This window comes from Bufo gargarizans, chromosome 8 (assembly GCF_014858855.1).
Source record: "Bufo gargarizans isolate SCDJY-AF-19 chromosome 8, ASM1485885v1, whole genome shotgun sequence".
NCBI lineage: Eukaryota > Metazoa > Chordata > Amphibia > Anura > Bufonidae > Bufo > Bufo gargarizans.
This window is the reverse complement of record NC_058087.1, coordinates 193963919-193984017: the sequence shown is the minus strand read 5'-3', so window position 1 is coordinate 193984017 and position 20099 is coordinate 193963919. Positions and strand designations below refer to the sequence as shown.

General features: G+C 46.6%; 1 protein-coding gene across 1 annotated transcript; it reads right to left on the bottom strand.

Annotated features, from left to right (window-relative positions):
* Nucleotides 1–7138: 7138 nt before the first annotated feature.
* On the bottom strand, nt 7139–9677 carry LOC122944537 (E3 ubiquitin/ISG15 ligase TRIM25-like). The gene has a single exon (XM_044302936.1). It carries the CDS (start codon nt 9328–9330, stop codon nt 7720–7722), a length of 1611 nt encoding a protein of 536 aa, XP_044158871.1. The 5' UTR covers nt 9331–9677; the 3' UTR covers nt 7139–7719.
* Between the last annotated feature and the right edge of the window lie 10422 nt (nt 9678–20099).

The window sequence follows — 20099 nt, the reverse complement described above, 5'->3', positions numbered from 1 at the left end:
GGTACCCCTAGAAAACACAGAACATAATGTGACCAAAGGGACATGTTAATTCAAGGTGTGTCCACTAATTAGCATCACAGGTGTCTACAACCTTGTAATCAGCCATTGGGCCTATATATATGGCTCCAGGTAATCACTGTGTTGTTTGGTGATATGGTGTGTACCACACTCGACATGGACCAGAGGAAGCAAAGGAAAGAGCTGTCTCAAGAGATCAGAAAGAAAATTATAGACAAGCATGTTAAAGGTAAAGGCTATAAGACCATCTCCAAGCAACTAGATGTTCCTGTGAGTACAGTTGCACATATTATTCATAAGTTTAAGATCCATGGGACTGTAGCCAACCTCCCTGGACGTGGCCGCAGGAGGAAAATTGATGACAAATCTAAGAGACGGATAATCCGAATGGTAACAAAAGAGCCTAGAAAGACTTCTAAAGAGATTCAAGGTGAACTTCATGCTCAAGGAACATCAGTGTCAGATCGCACCATCCGTCGTTGTTTGAGCCAAAGTGGACTACATGGGAGACGACCAAGGAGGACACCATTGTTGAAAACGAATCATAAAAAAGCAAGACTGGAATATGCCAAACTACATGTTGACAAGCCACAAAGCTTCTGGGAGAATGTCCTGTGGACAGATGAGACAAAAATCGAAGTTTTTGCCAAGGCACATCAGCTGTATGTTCACAGACGAAAAAATGAAGCATATCAAGAAAAGAACACTGTCCCTACTGTGAAACATGGAGGAGGCTCTGTTATGTTCTGGGGCTGCTTTGCTGCGTCTGGCACAGGGTGTCTTGAATCTGTGCAGGGTACAATGAAATCTCAAGACTATCAAGGAATTCTAGAGAGAAATGTACTAGCCAGTGTCAGAAAGCTTGGTCTCAGTCGCAGGTCATGGGTCTTGCAACAGGACAATGACCCAAAACACACCGCTAAAAACACCCAAGAATGGCTAAGAGGAAAAAATTGGACTATTCTAAAGTGGCCTTCTATGAGCCCTGACCTCAATCCTATTGAGCATCTTTGGAAGGAGCTGAAACATGCAGTCTGGAAAAGGCACCCTTCAAACCGGACACAACTGGAGCAGTTTGCTCATGAGGAGTGGGCCAAAATACCTGCTGAGAGGTGCAGATGTCTCATTGACAGTTACAGGAAGCGTTTGATTGCAGTGATTGCCTCAAAAGGTTGCGCAACAAAATATTAAGTTAGGGGTACCATCATTTTTGTCCATGCCTGTTTCATGAGTTTATTTTTTTACATAATTCTGTTGAAGCATGGTTGAAAAACAATGTCTGACTTTCATTGGTTAACATTTATAGAATTTTAATTTATTATTACTTTTGTCAGATTAAAGTTATTTCTGTGACCATTGTGACTTTTTCTTTCATTGACCAAAGGGTACCAACAATTTTGTCCACGTCTGTAGAAATTACCCCACACTGTCCCCACATAGAAATTACCCCACTGTCCCCACATAGAAATTACCCCACACTGTCCCCACATAGCAATTACCCCACACTGTCCCCACATAGCAATTACCCCACACTGTCCCCACATAGAAATTACCCCACACTGTCCCCACATAGAAATTACCCCACTGTCCCCACATAGAAATTTCCCCACACTGTCCCCACATGGCAATTTCCCCCACACTGCCCCATATAGAAATTTGCCCCCACATAGTAGTCCCTCTCATAGTAATTTGCCCCATCTAGTAATTTGCCCCCACATAGTATTCCCTCTCATAATAATTTGCCCCCACACTGCCCCATCTAGTAATTTGCTTCCACATAGTATTCCCTCTCATAATAATTTGGCCCCATACAGCCCCCACATTCCCCCCCATGTACTCAATTTATCTTCCCTAATATGTCCTCCTGTGTCCCCCCCCCCAAGTAGGCACATAAAATAAAAAATAAAAAAATGAAGAAAAAATGAAAAGATAAATACTCACCTATGTCCAGGGCTAGGCGCTTGCTCGCAGAGGAAGGCGGGATGAGTCAGGCGCGTCACAGTGCTGCATCCTGGCACAGGCGCGCGATGACGTCATCACGCACGCCTGCGCCGGGATTTCACTACCCGGCGCAAACTTTTATATTTTTATTTTTTAACTTTTAACTTTTTTCCCTTTTTCCTTTTGTCCCACTGTGAGTCTGCTCCCCTCTACAATGCAATACAGTACGTGTATTACCAGGGGAATATCGGGGCCTGGGTCTCACAGGCTTCCATAGAAGCCAAGCGCTGATACCTGTGGAAGGAACCCTAACCCGTCACTGCAGAGCAGGGTCCTGATGGGGAGGGAGCCCCCTCCCTCCACAAACTCCGTACATGCTGCGGTCAGTGCTGACAGCGGCATACAGAGGGTTAAAGTGCTAGCATTTGTGTAAACAGCAGGGGCTCAGCTGTCAGAAAAACATCTCCTGCACCTGCCTGATCAGCGCACCGTATATGTATGGCAGATGTCGGTAAGGGGTTAAAAAATAAAACCAAAGCATAAAACAAAACAAAGAAAAAACTATAGAACTAACTTTGCCCCGAAGCCCAAAAAACATCAATGTGTCATTGGCTGGCCATGTTACTGGAGTTCTCCTAGGGGGGCCTGTCCTGACAAGTTTTGTGTCTCTTCACATTTCTATAGACAGTATCAGAAAGCAGAGCTCCATACACGGCCAACTACACACATACGGCTCTGCTACATACACGGCTTATCTACAGACATACAGCTCTGCTACATACACTGCTCAACTACACAGACATACAGCTCTGCCGCATATACTGCTCATCTACACAGACATACAGCCCTGCTGCATACACTGCTCAACTACACAGACATACAGCCCTGCTGCATACACTGCTCATCTACACAGACATACAGCTCTGCTGCATACACTGCTCAACTACACAGACATACAGCCCTGCTGCATACACTGCTCATCTACACAGACATACAGCTCTGCTGCATACACTGCTCATCTACACAGACATACAGCTCTGCTACATACACTGCTCAGCTACACACATACAGCTCTGCTACATACACTGCTTATCTACAGACATACAGCTCTGCTACATACACTGCTCAACTACACAGACATACAGCTCTGCCGCATATACTGCTCATCTACACAGACATACAGCTCTGCTGCATACACTGCTCAACTACACACACATACAGCTCTGCTACATACACTGCTCAACTACACAGACATACAGCTCTGCTACATACACTGCTCAGCTACACAGACATACAGCTCTGCTACATACACTGCTCAGCTACACAGACATACAGCTCTGCTACATACACTGCTTATCTACAGACATACAGCTCTGCTACATATACTGCTCATCTACACAGACATACAGCCCTGCTGCATACACTGCTCAACTACACAGACATACAGCACTGCTCCATACACTGCTTAACTACACAGACATACAGCTCTGCTACATACACTGCTCAACTACAGACATACAGCTCTGCCGCATATACTGCTCATCTACACAGACATACTGCTCTGCTGCATACACTGCTTAACTACACAGACATACAGCCCTGCTGCATACACTGCTCAACTACACAGACATACAGCTCTGCTGCATACACTGCTCATCTACACAGACATACAGCTCTGCTACATACACTGCTCAGCTACACACATACAGCTCTGCTACATACACTGCTTATCTACAGACATACAGCTCTGCTACATACACTGCTCAACTACACAGACATACAGCTCTGCCGCATATACTGCTCATCTACACAGACATACAGCACTGCTGCATACACTGCTCAACTACACACACATACAGCTCTGCTACATACACTGCTCAACTACACAGACATACAGCTCTGCTACATACACTGCTCAGCTACACAGACATACAGCTCTGCTACATACACTGCTCAGCTACACAGACATACAGCTCTGCTACATACACTGCTTATCTACAGACATACAGCTCTGCTACATACACTGCTCAACTACACAGACATACAGCTCTGCCGCATATACTGCTCATCTACACAGACATACAGCCCTGCTGCATACACTGCTCAACTACACAGACATACAGCACTGCTCCATACACTGCTCAACTACACAGACATACAGCTCTGCTGCATACACTGCTTAACTACACAGACATACTGCTCTGCTGCATACACTGCTCAACTACACAGACATACAGCCCTGCTGCATACACTGCTTAACTACACAGACATACTGCTCTGCTGCATACACTGCTCAACTACACAGACATACAGCCCTGCTGCAAACACTGCTCATCTACACAGACATACAGCTCTGCTGCATACACTGCTCAACTACACAGACATACAGCTCTGCTGCATACACTGCTCAACTACACAGACATACAGCTCTGCTGCATACACTGCTAACTTACACAGACATACAGCTCTGCTGCATACACTGCTCAGCTACACAGACATACAGCTCTGCTACATACACTGCTCATCTACACAGACATACAGCCCTGCTGCAAACACTGCTCATCTACACAGACATACAGCTCTGCTGCATACACTGCTCAACTACACAGACATACAGCTCTGCTACATACACTGCTCAGCTACACAGACATACAGCTCTGCTACATACACTGCTCAGCTACACAGACATACAGCTCTGCTACATACACTGCTTATCTACAGACATACAGCTCTGCTACATACACTGCTCAACTACACAGACATACAGCTCTGCCGCATATACTGCTCATCTACACAGACATACAGCCCTGCTGCATACACTGCTCAACTACACAGACATACAGCACTGCTCCATACACTGCTCAACTACACAGACATACAGCTCTGCTGCATACACTGCTTAACTACACAGACATACTGCTCTGCTGCATACACTGCTCAACTACACAGACATACAGCCCTGCTGCATACACTGCTTAACTACACAGACATACTGCTCTGCTGCATACACTGCTCAACTACACAGACATACAGCCCTGCTGCAAACACTGCTCATCTACACAGACATACAGCTCTGCTGCATACACTGCTCAACTACACAGACATACAGCTCTGCTGCATACACTGCTCAACTACACAGACATACAGCTCTGCTGCATACACTGCTCAGCTACACAGACATACAGCTCTGCTACATACACTGCTCATCTACACAGACATACAGCCCTGCTGCAAACACTGCTCATCTCCACAGACATACAGCTCTGCTGCATACACTGCTCAACTACACAGACATACAGCTCTGCTGCATACACTGCTCAACTACACAGACATACAGCTCTGCTGCATACACTGCTCAGCTACACAGACATACAGCTCTGCTGCAAACACTGCTCATCTACACAGACATACAGCTCTGCTACATACACTGCTCATCTACACAGACATACAGCTCTGCTGCAAACACTGCTCATCTACACAGACATACAGCTCTGCTACATACACTGCTCAACGATGCAGACATACAGCTCTGCTGCATACACTGCTCAACTACACAAACATACAGCTCTGCTACATATAGTAAGTAACGGCAGGTATAGCGTATTCTTAACACTTGGTGAACTTTTCCGCAGGACGACAAACAGAAAAACAGTGAAAAAATGAGAAGCACAAAATAAAACCCTCCAGGGAAGAAAAGTGTCAGTTAGGCCCCTTTCACACAGGCGAGTATTCCACACGGATGCAATGTGAGAGGTGAACGCATTGCACCCGCACTGAATTCGGACCCATTCATTTCTATGTGGCTGTGCAGATGAGCAGTGATTTTCATGCATCACTTGTGCGTTGCGTGAAAATCGCAGCATGCTCTATTTTGTGTGTTTTTTACGCAACGCAGGCCCCATAGAAGTGAATGGGGCTGTGTGAAAATCGCAAGCATCCGCAAGCAAGTGCGGATGCGGTCCGATTTTCACGCATGGTTGCTAGGTGACGATCGGGATGGGGACCCGATCATTATTATTTTCCCTTATAACATGGTTTTCAGGGAAAATAATAGCATTCTGAATACAGACTACATAGTACAATGTGGATTGAGGGATTCAAAAATAAATAAAAATGACCTCACCTCCTCCTCTTGATCACGTAGTTGCCGATCTCTTCTTACTTCTTTAATCATGAGCTGCCGGCTAAAGGACCTGTGGCGACGTCACATCACATGGTCCAATCACATGGTACATCAGATGAGCTCAGTGACGTCACCACAGGTCCTGAAGAAAGAGCAGAGACCGGCAGCTATGGAGGAGGTGAGTAAATTTTATTTATTTTTTTAACCCTCAATTGACTAAGCATTCTGTATTAAAGAATGCTATTATTTTCCCTTATAAGCATGTTATAAGGGAGAATAATAAAATCTTCACTACAACTAACCCAAACCTGAACTTCTGTGAAGAAGTTCGGGTCTGGGTACCACATTCAGTTTTTTCTCACGCGCGGAAAAAACTGAAACAAGCAATGCAATCGCAGTCAGAACTGACTGAAATTGTGTGCTCACTTGCACGATTTCCCCGCCACGCACCCGCATCCTATCCGGCCCCAACCTGTAACGGCCGTGTGACAGAGGCCTTACACTGAGAGGCACCAGGAAGCTCGTGCCTCCAGGACGTGAGGCGGTCGCTGCGCGGCTGCTCTACAATAGTTCAGCGACACAGAGAGGGAAGTATTAGAAAGCCGCACCCCGAGCCACATACACCGCCATATAATGCTGCTAACAGCAGAACAGAATGTGCATGAAAACCGTACAGTATTAATCACTAGACATGGCGAAGTGCGGCCGACAGTAACGCAGCGCGGGCGCCGTCCGACATGCTGCGCCGCAGGGAAGGCGACCATTACAGGGGATAGTTAGTGCTGAGTCCAGGCGGAGAGCACAACAATGGGAGCTCTATAGGCGGCACAATACGGAGCGCGCGGTATGTTCTCACACTAATAATGTATAGAGTTGGGACCAAGACCTCGTCGTGTAGACGTCGCCTTAAACTGAGCGCGTGCGACCAGCTCAGCGCGACCGGCCAAAAATAAGGAAAAGAACAGCAGGTGGCGCTGTACAGATCCAGTGTATTGCAGAACTCATTACCTGCGGTTATAACAGACATGATGGCGGAGGAGACCACTGACACCCAGATGATAGGACCGACAACTCTGATGGGACAGAAGTAGTCAGACATTTATTCCATAAAAAGGGAAAAAACACAACAAATGCCGCGTATAGTGCGGAAAGAAGCGTCACATTGTCACATCTCTACAGAAATAGGAAAAGCTGATTAATAATTATATGTTCCCCAAATGTGTCCCAGAAACATAAAGAAGCCCCTACAGCGACCTCAGTGGAGGACGGGGAAGGGTTAATGATGCCCCCCATGAGATACTGTCAGTTATGTTTGTGGTTTACGCTGCGGATTTCACCCTTTTCAGTGGAAAACCGCATCTTATCCGCACCAAAAACCGTAATCACACATTGCAGGTATTGGTGCGGATACGCTGCGGGTCTGATGTGCGTTCACCCGAACTCGTGTGCAGACGACATAACTTTTCATTTGTCTCAAGCATCGATTCTGGATCTGATCTCCAAGGAATATAAAATAATCGTACAGTAAACCCCCCCATAGAGCCGCCATATACATTGTGGGATCGGAGGCTCCGCCCATACAGCGCTATATAGTGACTTATAGGCGGAGATTATAACGGGACGTGGACGCATCGGCCTCAGCTTATTATTCTAACAGAGGCTTCAGGACACAACCAGAAGACAACATGTAGGGGTTGAGAGAAGGAGGCGGTGAAGGTGTGTAAGTGTCTGATGGGGTCACACAGCTGATAGAAGGACAGACGCCCGGCCTCATAGTCTAAGAAGACCCCAAGTCTAGGACATGTTCTATCTACACTGAGGGGGGATCTGACTGAGCGGTGACGCACTGCACATCCTGCACCAGACATAGCCAGACACCAAGATTTATCATTACATCCAATACTAGACTGAAGTCCTTCCCTTTCTATACTGGGATAGGACAGTCCGATGCCACATCTTCCTATCTGGTCCCACTCTACCTCCCAGTAATGTCGTCCTGAGGAGAGGCCACATCTGCTTAACACCTGGGCATAATTCAGGAACCTTCCCGGTGATTCTGGTCTGTCCTGTTCTTCTTCTGTACTTGTTGCTGTTTTCAGATCTTCTGATATCTTCACACATCTATGAGAAGTGTCCTCCTCCAGCAATATGTCTGGAACATGGAGCCCGAGCTCTGATGTGACATTGGTGACAATATCCCTCATAGATCGGTGTAAGGTCAGTGAGATCAGAACCTCATCCAGACCATCCTCAGACCTGCCCTCTCCACCATCTCCCCCTTTGTCCTCATCATCTCCACGACCACATACTGTAATGTCACCTTCTTGTAGGAGTCTTATTGGGTCGGTGACATGACACATCTCCTCCATGTGACGCATCTTCCTGGACAGCTCGTCCTCCTCTATTTCCAGCTTCTTGATCAGATCAGATATCTGGGACACAATCTTCTCCTCCTGCCTGGAGATCTCGCTCAGCGCTTTCTTTTCTGCCATTTCTAGTTGCTCTTTAATGTCCATAAATAACTTCCTGACGATCTTCCTCTTATCAGAGGCCTTCTCCTGGATATTCCTCTGACGATCCTGCAGATTCTGGAGTCTTCTATCAATTTTTGCTTTTTGTGGGTTTAGTTCCTCCAGATATTTCCTCAGTTTCTTCTTCTTCTTCTCAGAGGCCACATCTAGAAGTTCCAACTGGTGTTCCTTGTGCTCTCCGACCAGACAGCAGGACACACACAGACAAACTGCGTCCTGTGTGCAGTAATACTCCAGAACCTTTTTGTGGAGGGAACATTTTTTGCTGCCAAAGGATCTGGTGGGTTCTGTTAATATATGATCCATTGTCTTGTTGTGGGCCATCAGGTGGTCGTCACATAGAGAGATCTCACACTGCAGACATGTCCTCACAGCTGGTACAGGAGACTTAATACAGTAAGTACAGAAGATCCCGGTCTCCTCCATATCAGGCTGAGCAGATAAGAAAGGCTCCACTATGTTCCCCAGCTTCCTGTTCTTCTCCAGGGCCGGACGCTCCGGATATTCTGCTCTGCAGTCAGGACAGGAATACACTCCAGCTGCCTCCTGTGCCTCCAGCGCACTCACAATACAGAAGCGGCAGAAGTAGTGTCCACATCTCAGGGATACGGGATCTGTATATAGGCTCAGGCAGATGGAGCAGCAGTCCAGCTCGGCCTTCAGATCAGCAGACGCCATTGTGGTACGGAGGAGCAGGATCCGAAAGTCTCTTTTCATAAGAAGGCGGAGAGCTTCTGTAGAAGAATTAACCCCTGCAACTCAGAGATTGTGTTTACTGCTGATTCAAACTGAGAAAGACAATGATGAGTGATCACTGACGGGATCTGGTGAGGATCCTGGTGGAGTAGTTGTAGTGACTCCTCCTGTCCATAGAGAGAATCCTCCTCCAGAACCAGTAAGGAGAAGAGGAGAAATCACCTACAAAACTGCAGTACAATAAAGTTCTGTCCGTACAAAGATTGGGGGATGAAATGTCGCCTATGTCCTTGCAGGTTACTAGACGCTCCCTGAGTCCAGGGGGGCAGCACATGGATGAGGAGCGTTTTACTTTATAATATCATCTAGCGCTGGCCAAAAATATTTTTTATACTTTTTATATAGTTAATAGATCGGCATAAGATCCAAATCCAGATCATCAACTTTACATAGACACAGGTCCATCAAGTCCTAGCAGAGGTAACTTGTGATTTTTCAGGAAAGACATTGAGGTCCCTCTAGAACCTGTAGAATGAATGGACCATCACCACCTCCTCTGGTGGAGAGCTCCATAGTCTCACTGCTCTTACAGTAAGGATAGCAGACTAGTAGAATAAAACCAGGCTGATCGCAACACTGCTGAGGTCACAGCTCCAGGAACGGTACAGGAGAGCTTTATAGGTGCGACAAACCACGTTTCAGGACCGTACCGATCCCTTAGTCAGGTACAATACACTATAAACACAGAGAGCTTCAGTTTAAAAAGACAATTTGGCGGGAAAAGACAGAGCGGAGGAGACTAGGGACGCCCCTCCGAACTGATAGACAAGGAGCCAAATATAATGTCCTTGGAGGTGCAGAAAACTGTCACATAAATTACAATAGGGCCGTCAGTAAGATAAATTGGGTCGAGGTGAAGCAAACATTAATGAAGCTGACATTAGGGCGACATGCACACGGATAAACGGATAAACTGTCCATTCTTAACTGACTTTTTTTCATTGATGCCTTTCTTAGAAATGGACGTTAAAAACTCATTCAATGGGGGCGGAGCCTGACAGCGCTGGATGGAGGAAGCTTGTGAGTAGCGCCACCAAGCCTCTATTCAGCCCTATATCAGCACACTAACCTGTGGGGATGGTTAAAATACAACCTAAAAGCAACCTAGTAAACGCTGCCGCACCATCAGACGATACCATACCTCAGAAAGACATGGAGAAGTTCATCAACAGGCAACCGCAGCAGCAAGCCTTGCGCACTCCCAAGATGGCGCCCCAGCTAAAAGATTCGGAGCACTCTCTCCCAGAGAATCGTGTGGAGAGCCCCGACACTGCAGAGAAGATCTCCTCTTTCGGCCATGTGGTGAGCGACCAGCTATGCTTACCAGGAGTTATCTTGATGAGGCTCTCCAAAAAGCTTTAGCCCCTATTGCTGCGGACCTTGCAGTTATTAAATCAGAGGTACGCCATATTGGTGAGAGAGTTGAAACCCTGGAGCACAACCAGGACGTTTTACTCACAGTTAACTCAGCTGTCAGATCAACCTTAGACACGCTCCGCACAGCGATCAATAACTCCTTACTGCTTCTAGAAGATCAGAACAGGAGCCGCAGGAGGAATATAAGAATCAGAAATCTCCCTGAAGCAGCAGAAAAAGAGGACTTATTTGCACTTATGGTGGAGCTTTTCTCGATTTTACTGGGCCCAAGTTGAGCAAAGCTCGTTGTAATTGAAAGAGTACACAGGGCATTACGCCCTAAACCTCTCCCTTCTGACAACCCTAGAGATATAATATGCGGCTTATTATCCTCTTGGGGACATAGGGCGTACCTGTACGCCCTGATATCCTGGTACTTAAGTTTCCAAAATGGGGTCATTTTTGGGTGGTTTCTCTTATGTAAGCCTCACAAAGTGACTTCAGACCTGAACTGGTCCTTAAAAAGTGGGTTTTGGAAAATTTCAGAAAAATTTTAAGATTTGCTTCTAAACTTCTAAGCCTTGTAACGTCCCCCAAAAATAAAATGCCATTCCCAAAATGATCCAAACATGAAGTAGACATATGGGGAATGTAAAGTAATAACTATTTTTGGAGGTATTACTATTATAGAAGTAGAGAAATTGAAACTTGGAAATTTGCAAATTGTTCCAAATTTTAGGGTAAATTTGGTATTTTTTTTATAAATAAAAAGGAATTTTATTTTTTACTCCATTTTACCAGTTTCATGAAGTACAACATGTGACGAAAAAAACAATCTCAGAATGGCCTGGATAAGTAAAAGCGTTTTAAAGTTATTCACACATAAAGTGACACTGGTCAGATTTGAAAATAATGGCCTGGTCCTGAAGGTGAAAATGAGCCCAGTCCTTAAGAGGTTAAGCTTTCGTGACTGAAGCTATACTGCAAAAATCTAGAGCTATGGGTGAAGTTCAGTTTTTGGGATCCAAAATCCAGATCTACCAAGACCTCGCCTCCTCAACCCTCCAGAAAAGGAGGATTTTGAAGCCCCTCACAGACCTCCTGCGCTCTTCTAAGATCATATATCGATGGCTTTTCCCTTTGGCCTTCCTATTACTTCTGGAAACAGAAGCGTTACCATCCGCTCCCCAGAGGACTTACGACATATATGGGAACCTCTAAATTTGAAAGGATACAAATAGTAATGCTACAGGAGACACGTTTTTAAAAAAGTCATTTACCGAATCTTTCGCACTCTTTATTTCAAACATGGTATCACTCTTGTTATGACCGCTCCTCTTCCAGGGGAGTTAGTATTGGAATGCATAAGAGTGTGCTCTTTTCTGCCTTGGCGGAGGCTGCGAACCCCGAGGGGAGGTATTTACTTTTAAAAGGCTTAGTAGGAGGGGTAGAGATCACACTATGCAATCTGTACGCTCCTAACAACAACACGACTAAATGGTTAAACAAAACACTTCATAAAATCTCTATTTTTGCTTCTGGCTTATTGATTATAGGAGGTGACTTTAACCTGGTCCTCAACCCTCTTCTGGATTCATCCCCTCGTAGATCCGCGATCTCCTACAGGGCACTTAGAGGAGTGCAGAGTAAAATTAATGGTACGGGACTGAGTGATGTCTGGCGGGCCTTACATGCGGATAGAAGGGACTATTCCTTTTATTCTCATCTTATCTTATCAGCGACTTGATTACTTCCTTATATCTGATAGACTTCTAACACAGGTGAATAAGGCGGAGGTCCATTGTATAACAGTGTCGGACCATGTCCCCGTGCCCCTCTTCTTAACCATTCCTGATGTTTCCGGTAAAGAATGGTCTCGGACACTTAACCCCACGCTCTTAGATACCCAGTCACATATTGACGCTTTATCAAGTAAATTACTAAATTATTTCATTCTTAATGCCGTACCAGACGTATCCCCAGCTTCTATATGGGAAGCACATAAATCTGTCATGCTGCGCCGATTCTTTTGCCTGGCCATTACTAAAAGCCTTGTAGGAGTGGAAAAACGTGGCGCGCGCAGCCACTCCCAACAAACACTGTACCGCTGACATTCTATAGCTGAGGCCTGTCTGTACACATCATACGGAGAGAGGAGGTCTGTCCTGGCTGCACTGCCTGCTTCACATTATACAGTAAACAGCCGGCTGCAGCCAGGAAGCTCCTCCGCTCTCCTCCCTCCCCAGATCCTGCTCAAGGCCTGTGGTTCCCCCCACCATCTGCCACCCGCCCGTGGCCTGCTGCCCCCCTTTGGCCGTCCTCATCCAGCTCTGAATCCTCCTTCTGCAAATGGTAGGAGGAGAAGCCGAAGCCTCTCCTCTCCTACATAGCGCCCCCTACCTCTTACATCCAGTGATGTCACCTTTGTTGTAGACGTTCTCTTTCCTCATCTTCTCCATTCAGACCAGACCGCCATGATGATTCTTCAGCCATCTTCCATCTCTGCAGAGATTAACAAACAGACATTAGTTTCCCGCATTTCCATCATCTTCACATCTTCTGAACACCCTTTCCTGTCACCCCCAATACTGTGCCCGCTGTGCCCCCAATACTATACTGCAGAAACAGTCCCCCTGGAAATACTACTACCACACAGATAGTGCCCCCAATACTGTGCCCCCAATACTATACTGCAGAAACAGTCCCGCTGGAAATACTACTACCACACAGATAGTGCCCCAATACTGTGCCCGCTGTGCCCCCAATACTATACTGCAGAAACAGTCCCCCTGGAAATACTACTACCACACAGGTAGTGCCCCAATACTGTGCCCGCTGTGCCCCCAATACTATACTGCAGAAACAGTTCCCCTGGAAATACTACTACCACACAGATAGTGCCCCCAATACTGTGCCCGCTGTGCCCCCAATACTATACTGCAGAAACAGTCCCGCTGGAAATACTGCTACCACACAGATAGTGCCCCCAATACTGTGCCCGCTGTGCCCCAATACTATACTGCAGAAACAGTCCCCCTGGAAATACTACTACCACACAGATAGTGCCCCAATACTGTGCTCGCTGTGCCCCCAATACTATACTGCAGAAACCGTCCCCCTGGAAATACTACTACCACACAGATAGTGCCCCCCAATACTGTGCCCGCTGTGCTCCCCAATACTATACTGCATAAACAGTCCCGCTGGAAATACTGCTACCACACAGATAGTGCCCCAATACTGTGCCCGCTGTACCCCCAATACTATACTGCAGAAACCGTCCCCCTGGAAATACTACTACCACACAGATAGTGCCCGCAATACTGTGCCCACTGTGCCCCAATACTATACTGCATAAACAGTCCCCCTGGAAATACTACTACCACACAGATAGTGCCCCCAATACTGTGCCCGCTGTGCCCTAATACTATACTGCAGAAAAAGTCCCCCTGGAAATACTACTACCACACAGATAGTGCCCCCAATACTATACTGCAGAAACAGTCCCCCTGGAAATACTACTACCACACAGATAGTGCCCCCAATACTATACTGCAGAAACAGTCCCCCTGGAAATACTACTACCACACAGATAGTGCCCCAATACTGTGCCCCCAATACTATACTGCAGAAACCGTCCCCCTGGAAATACTACTACCACACAGCTAGTGCCCGCAATACTGTGCCCCAATACTATACTGCAGAAACAGTCCCCCTGGAAATACTACTACCACACAGATAGTGCCCCCAATACTATACTGCAGAAACCGTCCCCCTGGAAATACTACTACCACACAGATAGTGCCCGCAATGCTGTGCCCTAATACTATACTGCAGAAACAGTCCCCCTGGAAATACTACTACCACACAGATAGTGCCCCCAATACTATACTGCAGAAACAGTCCCCCTGGAAATACTACCACACAGATAGTGCCCCCAATACTATACTGCAGAAACCGTCCCCCTGGAAATACTACTACCACACAGATAGTGCCCCCAATACTGTGCCCGCTGTGCCCCCCAATACTATACTGCAGAAACAGTCCCCCTGGAAATACTACTACCACACAGATAGTGCCCCCTTCAACAATTATTGGCACACAGTGCTCTAAAAAAATAACTGCACCCAGACACTAATAGTATAAAGATAATGTCCCCCAAAAATAATTGTGCTAAGCTGATACTGTGCAAGGGTGCCCCCCAAAGTAACAGTGCTCCCCAAAATACCATCAATAGAAATAATTCTCTGTCAGAGCATACTTAGTAGCAAAAATCCCCTTCTTAGTGCCCCCAGCAGATGCCACTATAGTGATCCTCTCCCCCTTAATGTGCCAATAAAAAATACCCCTTCTTAGTGCCACCAGATGCCAGAGTGCCCCCTATAATGTGCCAATAAGAAAAATGTCCCCTTTAGAGCCCCCACTTCCCCATAGTGCCCCCAAATAATGCTCCTATAGTGCCAAGAGATGCCCCATAGTGCCGCTCTCCCCTATAGTGCCCCCCATAATGTGCCAATTAAAAAAAGTCCCTTTAGAGCTCCCACTTCCCCATAGTGCCCCCAAATAATGCCCTTATAGTGCCACCAGATGCCCCATAGTGCTCCTCTCCCCCATGGTGCCCCCCATAATGTGCCAGTAAGAAATGCCATCATAGTGCCCCCTAAAATGGGCAAGAAATAAATGCCCCAGAGTGCCATCCCCCCAAAAATGGGGCTGTAAGAAATGCCAGATGCCCCATAGTGCCAACTCCCCCCCCCCCCCAAAAAAAAAAATCAAAACACTAATACTTACCTTCATCAGCAGTGAAGCGATGCAGGCCTCTTCCGGCCTGTGTCCCCGCTGTGTAATGACGTCATGCCGCCGCCTGAGCCGGCCTCTGATAGGCCGCGGACATTAGTGCCTGTGGCCTATCAGAACAGGGAAGTGAGACGCCTCTCCCTCCCCTGCCGCAGCACAGCCATCTGTATCGCTGTCCTGAGGACAGAGATACAGATAATTATGGAGATGAGCGCTTCCACAATGTAAGCACTTATCTCCTACTGCCCCCCCACTGCCGCCGGCAACTAGAACCAGGGCCGCGCGCCTGAGGTGATCGGCAGTGCGGCCCTGAGGGATAAAAAGAAAAAAAATATTCACTGGTGCACCACTGCCAGGCCAGCATAACATTCGGGTCACTGGACAAAACATCTGGGGCTCAAGCCCCGAATGTTTTGACCTAACGACACCCCTGATGCATGGTCTATACTTTCTGCAGGGGGCAACCATATTGCATGGTCTGTACTTGCTGCAGGCATAACCATATTGTATGGTCTATACCTGCTGCAAGGTGCAATCCACAAGGTTTGGTGCGCATTTGCTGCAGGGGGCAACCATATTGCATGGTCTATACTTGCTGCAAAGGCAACAATATTGCAATGTCTACATTTGCTATAAGGGCAACCATATTGCATGGTCTGTACTTGCTGCAGGGGCAAACATATTGCATGGACTGTACCTCCTGCAGAGGCAACCATATCGCATAGTCTATATTTGCTATAGTGGCAACTATATTGCATAGTCTGTACTTGCTGCAGGAAGTAGAGCACATGGCAAGGTCTGTGCCTTGAAAAAGTATTCATACCCCTTGAATTTTCAACATTTTTCACATTATACCGACAAACTTGAGTGTATTTTATTGAGATTTTATATGATAAACCAACACAAGGTAGAAAATATGTGTAAAGTGAAAAGAAAATTATACATGGTTTTACAAAATGTTTAATTAAGTAAAGAACTGAAAACTGTGACGTGCATTTATATTCCGCCCCCTGTACTCTGATACCCCAATATAAAATCCAGTGTGACCAATTGCCTTCAAAAGTCACCTAAGTAGTAAATAGAGTCCACCTGCATGTAATATATTCTCAGTATAATTATAGCTGTTCTGTGAAGGCCTAAGAGGCTCGCTAGTTAACATTAGTGATCAAACAGCACCATGAACACCAAGGAACACACCAGACAGGTCAGGGATAAAGTTGTGGAAAGCTGTAAAGAAGGGTTAGGTTATAAAAAAATATATATCTTAAGCTCTGAACATCTCACTGTTCAATCATCATCCAAAATGAAATGTGTATGGTACGACTGCAAACCTACCAAGACATAGCCGCCCACCTAAACTGACAGCCCAAGCAAGGAGAGCACTAATTAGAGGAGCACCCAAGAGACCCATGGTCACTCTGGAGCTGCTGCAGAGATCCACTGCTCAGGTGGGAGAATCTGTCCACAGGACAACTATTAGTTGTGTGCTCCACAAATCTGGCCTTTATGGAAGGGTAGCAAGAAGAAAGATATCTTTGAAGTAGGGATCGACCGATATTGATTTTTTAGGGCCGATACCGATACCGATAATTTGTGAACTTTCAGGCCGATAGCCGATAATTTATACCGATATTCTGGGAATTTTCATTTTTGAAAAAAAATAAAAAATTCCCACAAATCTGCTGAAAATTAATGTTTATTGTTAATGTGTATTTTTTATTTTTTTTGTAAATCTTTCTTTTTCATTTATATTTAATATTTTGGTGTTTTTATTATTTTTTTTGTAACTAACTTTTAGCCCCCTTAGGGACTAGAACCCTTGTCCTATTCACCCTGATAGAGATCTATCGGGGTGAATAGGAGCTCACACTGTCCCTGCTGCTGTGTTCTTTGTGCACACAGCAGAATGGAGCTTATCATGGCAGCCAGGGCTTCAATAGCGTCTTGGCTGCCATGGTAACCGATCGGAGCCCCAGCATTACACTGCTGGGGCTCCGATCGGAGGAGCAAGGGAGAGGGGATCCTGTGGAGGGGCGCACTGCAACTGGGGTGGGGGGGCCCTATGCGCCACCACTGGGGGGGGGCTTGGGGGGGGGGCGCACTGCGCCACCAATGTCTGATACTGGGGGGCTTGGGGGGGTGCACTGCGCCACCAATGAAGCTTAATCTCACATTTATTCATATACAGGAGGCGGGAGCTGGCTGCAGGATCACATAGCCGGCTCCACCTCTATGAGCAGTAGCTGCGATCCGCGGCACCTGAGGAGTTAACTACCGCAGATCGCAGCTACAGCTCATAGAGGTTGGGAGCCGGCTATGTGATCCTGCAGCTCCCGCCTCCTGTATATGAATAAATGATAGATTAATCTTCATTGGTGGAGCAGTGGCCATAGCTCCTCCCCTCCTCCTGTCCCCTGTCCTCTCATTGGCGGCAGCGGCAGGAGCAGCACAGGGGGAGGAGACACTGCTCCTTCTCCCCTGTGCTGCTAAGGGGAACACGGAGAGCGCTGTCAGCAGCGCGATCTGTGTTCCCATACACTATCGGAATATGGGCAAAATAGATGCCGATACCGATAGTGTTCAAAATCCTGAATATCGGCCGATAATATCGGTAAATCCGATAATCGGTCGATCCCTACTTTGAAGCAAGCTATAAGAAGTCCCATTTGTAGTTTGCCACAAGTCATGTAGGTGACACAGCAAACATGTGCTCTGGTCAGATGAAACCAAATTTGAACTTATTGGAAAACTTACACTGCACATCACTCACCCTGAACACTATCCCCACTATTGAAACATGGTGGTGGCAGCATCATGCTGTGGGGATGCTTCTCTTCAGCAGGGACAGGAAAGCTGGTCAGAGTTGATTGGAAGATGGACGGAGCTAAATACAGGGCAATCCTGGAGGAAACCTGGTAGAGGCTGCAAAAGACTTGAGACTGGGGCGGAGGTACAGCTTCCAGCAAGACAACAACCCTAAACATCCAGCCAGAGCTACAATGGAATGTTTTAGATGAAAGCATGTTCATGTGTTAGAATGACCCAGTCAAAGTCCAGATCTAGATCCTATTGAGAATCTGTGGCAAGACTTGAAAATTGCTGTTCACAGACGCTCTCCATCCAATCTGACTGAGGTTGTTCTGTTTTGCAAAGAAGAATGGGCAAAAATGTCATCCTCTAGATGTGCAAACCTGGTAGAGACGTACACCAAAAGAGGGGTACATCTAATTGCAGGGAAAGGTGATCCTTTGAAGTATCTATTAAAAATGTTGAAAAACCATGTATCATTTTCTTTATACATCACACATACAGTTGCAAGAAAAAGTATGTGAGCCCTTTGGAATGATATGGATTTTTGCACAAATTGGTCATAAAATGCGATCTGATCTTCCTCTAAGTCACAACAATAGACAATCACAGTCGGCTTAAACTAATAACACACAAAAAATTAAATGTTACCATGTTTTTATTGAACACACCATGTAAACATTCACAGTGCAGGTGGAAAAAGTATGTGAACCCCTAGACTAATGACATCTCCAAGAGCTAATTGGAGTGAGGTATCAGCCAACTGGAGTCCAATCATGAGATTGGAGGTGTTGGTTACAGCTGCCCTGCCCTATATAAAACACACACCAGTTCTGGGTTTGCTTTTCACAAGAAGCATTGCCTGATGTGAATGATGCCTCACACAAAAGAGCTCTCAGAAGACCTACGATTAAGAATTGTTGACTTGCATAAAGCTGGAAAGGGTTATAAAAGTATTTCCAAAAGCCTTGCTGTTCATCAGTTCACGATAAGACAAATTGTCTGTAAATGGAGAAAGTTCAGCACTGCTGCTACTCTCCCTAGGAGCGGCCGTCCTGTAAAGATGACTGCAAGAGCACAGCGCAAACTGCTCAATGAGGTGAAGAAGAATCCTAGTGTAACGGTCACGTACACACACACACAGGGGGGAGGATAGTGACCACTGTGCTCCACCCTCACCCCTGGCCCTGCCTACTTGCATCACGAGTCCTAATTACAGGGGACAACTGGATGGCAGTCCCTAACTTAGGATACGTGCGGGAAGGACAGACAAGACAAATAACAGATAGTGAACGGACCGGGTCAAAACCAAGAGGAGAACGCAGTACAGAGGGATAAGCAAAGAAAGGTCAGGAGAAGCCGGGGTCATAAATACCAAGAGAGTCGAGAAGTACCAAAAGGAGTCTGCAAAGAATAGCCAGGTGGAAGCCGAGGTCAATATACCAGGAAGGATGCGCAGTCCAGGAGGAGCAGGCAAAGGATCGTCAGGGAACAGGATTTATAGTGGGGAGTGAGGGTCATGTGACGTGGCCAGCGTCACATGACCGACAGACCGACCAGTCGAGCACCGAGTGATCAGCTCGGCGCCCAAGGCAGTCCTAGGAGCAGGGAGCCTCCCAGCTAGCAAAGCTGCCTGGGAACGAGATTAAACACAGATCCTCGCTCTCGAAGCTAAGCAGCAGGTCTGCGGCTGATGGGAGACCGAGTGCGCCTTTGGCACCCTGTTACAGTACCCCCCCTTTTACGAGGGGCCACCGGACCCAAGACTT

Bases quoted from the DNA above. Each gene is read 5' to 3' on its own strand.
- LOC122944537 (XM_044302936.1), bottom strand. From the start codon at position 9,330: ATGAAAAGAGACTTTCGGATCCTGCTCCTCCGTACCACAATGGCGTCT.